Genomic DNA, 6943 nt, shown 5'->3' with positions numbered 1-6943 from the left:
TTGCTTCTGTTTGAATACGATTAGTTTTTTTATTTCTCAAACATTTCCGATTAAGGTAAAGTATTTGTAGTAAATTGAAGTGATCGTAATGGATTAAACTTTCAACATTCTTAAACCTACTACAAGATGATGTTGAAGAACTAATTTTCTTTTTTGAAAAAGTCCACGAATATCCGTTTGACAGTTTTGCTGTGTTTTGAATGCGCGCAAACGTACGCAGGACACGCCATGCGGGAGGATCTGTCAAAAATCGCCGTTCAAAAAGTGACAGGTGGTCCGCAAACAACATCAGCAATCTGGGCCCACAACTACACACGCACTTCGAAAAACACATGGTATTCGCGCATACGCGATAACGCGAATCTAGAGCTAGCCGTGGCGACTCACGGAATAGCAGTGTTGAGGGTCAAATGCGAAAGATAAATTTCGTCCGTACGTGACGGTGGTTGCAACGGTGACCGTACGGAGTTGGTGTCCGTTTTGTTTTGCAAAACCCCAACAGGTCCAACTCAAAGCAGTGCCGTGTTGTGAGGCAAAGTTGCATCCGGAACAGTGTCGAATCAATCATTGCCCATCATTGCAGGTAAGGATGTCGCAGCCTCATACGGGGGCCAGTTCAAAGCGCAAGCAAAACAATGTGCAAATGTGTAACGATGTTGTTCGGGAATTATCTAAGGCAGAAACGCTTGTAATCTTATCTCGCGAACAGATTAACGTGTCAGAGATTGTGTTTTCAAATTGTTGGTTCCCTTGGCCACTTGGATGTGGGTTTTATTGTGTGTAAAAAATCCTTCGTTTCAAGATTGATCCGTACTGTACTCTATTGTGTTGTTGTTACTGCTTTCTCTATTATTTTGCATTGTTCCGCTGGCCGACATTGTCACATAAGCCACCAGCGTACCGCACTCTACCTAACACACGTCTTGCGATAACTTTATTTCACCGTAGCGCCATATGTGCATGCCGTAATTATGATTGCCAACCCGCGGGTGGAAGCGTTCTGAAAGTGGCAACAACAATAGGGCGGTCTACCAACGCAATCCACCGTAAAGGGTCGCCCGTTCGCCGTACGAAACGGAAAGAAAGCAGAAGGCAAATAATCATCTTCAGAGCGTATCGATTTACGGCGATGAAGAAGTAGACGATTTGCGGTGGCCAGAAAGGTACGCGGCACGGGTTGAAATCCCACTTCGAGAGTGTAGTCCTTGTGATACAGCACAGGAAGAAGGAGGGCGAGAAACGTGTGCACCTTGAGGACAAAACACTTCTCGTGCAGATCTTCTCGTGCTAGCTCTTGAAATTTCGTCGTGCTCTGTTGCGGCGTGTGGCAGGCTGGGTTTCCGGTGGATAGGTCATGAATCCGAGAATCGTCATCATCGGTGCCGGAGCAGCCGGGGTGGCCGCTGCGACACGGCTCATCGAGCGGGGCTACAAGAACGTGAAGATTCTCGAGGCAGAAAATCGCATCGGTGGCCGTATACATACCGTACCGTTCGGGGCAAACGTTGTTGACCTGGGCGCACAATGGTAAGTGGTGTGCTTGTCCTTCCTTTAGGTTCTTACCCCTTCTTGGGTTTATTCTTTTTTTCTCCATTCGAGAGGGAAAAATTCTTTCGCTCATTTAACCGCTCAAGGCGGTCCAATATGTAATTCAAGAATTAATTCGGTTTCTTTCACTGGCTCGAGATGAAGGTCACTAAATAATCGATTAGCATGATTATAATTTATGTACCAAACCGTACCGTACATTATCGCTACCATATTGTCCACCTGAACAGAGCTCATTTCTCATACAATCGTTTGCGATCTTTTGCATTGCTTTTTTTTAGGTGCCACGGAGAGAAGGGCAACGTTTGCTACGAGCTCGGTTCCAAGTACAATGTGTTCGATTCGAACAGTGCCCGGTACGAGCGGTTCGTGCTGACACGTTCGAACGGTGAACAGATACCGAAGGAGCGAAGCGAGAAGCTGCTCGGTCTTATCTGGTCGATACTGGAAACGCACAAGCACGAGCTGACCGGATACCGGGGTTCGCTCGGTTCGTTCATTATGGGCAAATTTCGGGCCCTGCTCGAGACGGCCGAATATGCGGACGTGAACGATGATACGGCGTACCAAGTGTTGGAGTTTTTCCACAAGTTTGAAAACTCGATCGAAGCTTCCGATAGCTGGTTCGATACGTCCGGACCGGGCTATCTGCACTACTGGGAGTGTGATGGAGATTTGTTGCTAAACTGGCGCGATAAGGGCTATCGGACGGTGTTGGAAATATTGATGGTAAGTCGCAGGAAGAAGGATATCGGATCGTAGCTCCACATTTCACACTAAATTGCTCGTTTGCTGATTTGTAGAAACGGCATCCACTGCCCACTGCAACCGATGCAATCAACCTGGAGGATTATACGCACTTTAACAAAACGGTCGCCAACATTAACTGGACCGCCGGACCGGACAGTCTCGTATCGATCCGCTGCACCGACAACAGTGTCTACGATGCCGATCATGTCATTTGCACGATTTCGTTGGGCGTACTAAAGGAACGCTATCAAACGCTGTTTACGCCCGATCTTCCGCCGATCAAGCGTAATGCGATCCAGGGACTGACGATCGGTACGGTTAACAAGCTGTTTCTCGAGTTCGATAAACCATTCTGGGCGAAGGGTTGGCAGGGTTTAAGCTTGATCTGGAATCAGACCGATCTGGACGAGGTGCGCAAAATGCCCGACAGCTGGATGGAGGATGTGTTCGGGTTTTACATCGTGGACTATCAACCGAACGTACTTTGCGGTTGGATTTCGGGCAAAAATGCACGCCGCATGGAGCGGGCCAGCGACGAGGACGTGAGGCGTGCGTGTATGTTTTTGCTGCGAAAGTTTATGAAAGGTTGCACCGTTCCGGAACCGGTCCGGTTTCAGCGTACCAGCTGGTACTCAAATCCAAACTTTCGCGGATCGTATACGTTCCGATCGATGACGACCGATCTGCTGAATACGTCCGCGTCCCATCTGGCCATCCCGTTGACGAACACGTGTGGCATGCCGGTCGTACAGTTTGCCGGTGAAGCTACACACGATCACTACTACTCGACCGTGCACGGCGCTGTTGAGACGGGTTGGCGCGAAGCGAACCGATTGATCGATCTTTACGACAGGTAAGTAGCTGCATGGGGTTTGATCGTGTGTGGTGGTGCAAGAATGGTTTAGAAGCGCATGTTTTTTTATTTGAATCTTTTTTGCATTAATAGTTCTGAAAGAAAATGCAACAGAATATAAACTGTTGAAAGAAATTACCTTCAATGTATAAATTTATCTGAATGATTCTTTAAATTAGTTGAGGAAAAATTTAAAATAATCTATTTTATCAAAATTATTTCTTTTCCTTACTGAGTTGGATGTGTTTATGGCATTTGTTAGTAAAATTATAGTTCAACTCTTTTGTTTCAATGCTGATGTACAATACTTTCGTGTTTGATGTATTACATTTTAAAAATATTCTTTCGTTAATTTGCATTAATTTAGTCTCAACACTAAACAAACATAACTTTACTCTGCCCACCTTACACTAAGTTACACAGTATCCGTTGTTCTGTTAAAGTTTGTTTTAGTTCAGTTTTATTCTAGTTTTATGTTTGTTTCTTTCTTTTCTTCTTCCTTCTCCTCCTGCAGGAAGGCACATCTTTAAGCACGATGATGCAGCCACAATTTGCCATATCAAGAACGAAACACTTGACAAAACGCTACACACAGATAAGGCATACACATGTTTATATACGAAACAGTGTACAAATATTCCTTTTTTAAGTATGTGGTTTTTTGTTCTTTTGTCAGTAGATAGATGAAATAAATATGTTTATTTTATTTTAAAATAAATCTTTTATTTGATTAGTGCGCTTGAATCGCTTCTAAAAAGTCGAAATCGTCTATTTATGACACATGTTTATCTCGTTGTAGGTTAATACCACCCTTCAATCATGGCCCGAAAGCGTACGTTGACGTACTGATCCTTGGCGCTGGTATTGCGGGACTTGGTGCCGCTAAACAACTGCGTAATTCGGGCAAAAGCTTTGCCATCCTCGAAGCACAATCTTCCCCCGGTGGACGCATTAGTACGAAAGCGTTAAAAAAGCATCACGTGGGTGGGAAAGGTTGTCAGTTGGTGGAAGCCGGTGCCCAGTGGCTACACGGACGTCAAAATGAGCTACACGAGATAGCCAAGCGGAATGGATTGCTTCGAGAGGAAACGTCCGAGGAGGGTTTGGGAGAGTTTTTGCGTGACGACGGATTTCGGATAGACGATCATCTCGTCAAGCGGGTCGACTTTATTGTTGGCCAAATTTTAGAGCAATGTGAAGAGTTTGCTGCACGTGCAGCCGGTAGTGATCGTGACGCATCGTATCCAGTATCGTTAGAGGCATATTTACGCGAGCAATTCCGAAAGCGCACGGATAAGGATTTTACCACCGAGCAGAAGGTGCTGGCACAGCAACTGCTCGACTGGCACTGTCGGTTTCAAATCATCGACAATTCGTGCCTGCACGTGTCGGACATTTCGGCAAAGCTGTGGGGCAGCTATTCATTTAATGGCGAAAGCTGCCAGGCACACATTAACATGCGGTACGGCTTTCAGGCACTCGTTAGCTGTCTGATCGAAGAGATCGGCATGGAGAAGATCGTGTACAATAAGGCGATCTGTGAGATCCGTTGGTTGGATGGACGCAGCAAGGTGATTGTGAAGTGTACCGACGGTACGATTTACTGCTGCCAGCATCTGATTGTAACGTTCTCGCTGGGCGTACTGAAGGACACGATGGATCAACTGTTTCAGCCAAACCTACCGGCAAGCTACAGTCGCTCGATCCGTAGCATCGGGTATGGAACGATCGATAAAATCTTTCTCCAGTTCGAGGATGCATGGTGGGGCAAAGCGGAAGGTATACAGCTGGTGTGGCGGGATGAGCTACGGAAGGATTCACACTGGACCCGGTTCATCTCGGGATTCGATGTGCTCAGTCCGGGTCCACCGAACACACTGCTCGGCTGGATCGGCAGCTACGGAGCGCTCGAGATGGAGGCGCTTAATGATGAACAGATCGTGAGCGATTGTGTGTTCATTTTGGAGAAATTTACCAAGAAAAAAGTACCTAAACCCGTCAATTATTACTGGTAGGAAATACACATTAAAATATTAAATATTTGTTGTTAATAAATGTATTTGTTTCCTTTCCTTTCAGCACTAGATGGAACTCCAATCGTTACATTCGTGGTTCTTACAGTTACACCTCGGTTAACTGTGACCACGAGCACAACTTTATGTCCAACCTAACGGAAACGCTCGTATGCAATCAGTACGACAAATCGGGTGAAGAATCACGTAAAAAGGAATCCTTTTCGGCAATAAATGCTTCCTCGGTAGTGGCACAAACGGCTACAATGCGTACGGGGACGTCCACGAGCAACACCAGTGGCCACAGTACGAGCAGCAGCAATAGCAGCAACACACTTACTAGTGTCCCGATAGCAAACCTTAGCACCAACAATACTCCCAACAAGGTTATGGCAATACAAAAGACCACTGACTCTATAGGCGGCAATATTTCCAACAATTGTTCGAGTTCCGCCTCCAGCACAACCACACCCGGTACAAAAGCAGCAGGTTCGAGCAATAGTAACGTTAACAGCAGCATTAAAACGAGTGCCACAATCCATTTTGCTGGGGAAGCTTGTCACGAACGGTACTTCTCTACCGTCCACGGTGCATACCTGTCCGGGATGGAGCAGGCAAAGAAGATCATGATGCTCAATCAACACTAACTTCTACCAATGACTTCCTAGCGTGAAGCTACGAAACCTAATAAGCGCAACACTACAATCGTAACGAAATCAAAAACACCGTCAAACTTAGCAAAGCAGACCAAAAATAGATACAGATATAGAAACACAGATCAGATAAACTACAAGCAAAAAAAGGAACACAATTATAAGAAAGTAAAAGCTCGTGTAAGCTAGTAAGAAGAAGTTGATAATTAGTCAGTAAGCGTGTAGCAAAGCAATCCCAAACAAACAAAATCCCGAACATAACCGGGAACAACACTTGGGTAGTAGTAGAAACACTTACCTAGAGAACTAAGGAGAAAGTGCCCAAAAATGTGCGCCTATCTATTTACTTTTAGCGCTCATTGCAAATGAGAAGATTATACGTTAAGATCAGCTAGGAAAGCTAGAAGCTAGTATACGTAGGCTCAATACATTCAATGTATTTTCATCTTCCATAGCGCTAAGTAGTTCCAATTTTTTTACTTCCATACAAATTGTGTTCTTCCATTTATTGTCCTCAATTATTAAACATGCATGGGTAAATGTTAAGTTGAACTTTTTAAAGCGCATTTGTTAACTTCAGTGTAGGCTCAGGTCTGCACGCATGTCACATCGTTTGTGAGTAAGTTTGAGAGAGAGATTTTCCTCCTGCTTGAGGATTCGTTTCTTTAGCAAAGTGGCGAAAGCAATGTAGGGTGCAGTTAGACTGCAAAAAGCAAAAAAAGAAACTGTAGAGCTTTCCGCCGTTTCTATTTTATAGAGCAATCTAGAAAAGAATAAATAATTCAAAACGTGTAACTATGTCGCCTAATCATCGTTGAACGTGAAAGAAATAGTTAAGTGGATGAGAATGTTGTAGCAACTTATGTATAAGGAACAGAAATGAAAAATATTTTAATATATTAGTAATATGAATATTACATATATAAAACGTGTAAAAGGAAACCGATACCAGATCTGTACAAAAAAGTTTGAACTATACATCTGCCATAATATTAACTAGCAAGCCATAATTTGAATTCTTTTGCGATGGTGCAAATTGCTGCAGGGCTAGACAATACTTTCTGAGACACATTTATGCATTATATTTGAGACAATGAATGCGTTTAAAAGGTCGTTTAACTAATATA

At 44.3% G+C, this 6943-nt stretch overlaps 1 protein-coding gene across 1 annotated transcript; it reads left to right on the top strand.

Moving 5' to 3' along the window:
• Positions 1-252: 252 nt before the first annotated feature.
• LOC125770013 (uncharacterized) lies at positions 253-6611 on the top strand. Its single transcript, XM_049439153.1, has 6 exons — positions 253-583; positions 949-1527; positions 1830-2277; positions 2352-3151; positions 3951-5162; positions 5231-6611. The coding sequence occupies exons 2-6, from the start codon at positions 1355-1357 to the stop codon at positions 5808-5810; spliced, it is 3213 nt and encodes a 1070-aa protein (XP_049295110.1). The 5' UTR covers positions 253-583; positions 949-1354; the 3' UTR covers positions 5811-6611.
• Positions 6612-6943: the final 332 nt, after the last annotated feature.

The sequence above is a fragment of the Anopheles funestus genome, chromosome 3RL, assembly GCF_943734845.2.
Source record: "Anopheles funestus chromosome 3RL, idAnoFuneDA-416_04, whole genome shotgun sequence".
Taxonomy (NCBI): domain Eukaryota; kingdom Metazoa; phylum Arthropoda; class Insecta; order Diptera; family Culicidae; genus Anopheles; species Anopheles funestus.
Note: the sequence above shows the minus strand (reverse complement) of the source record. Positions and strands in the feature narration are given on the sequence as shown.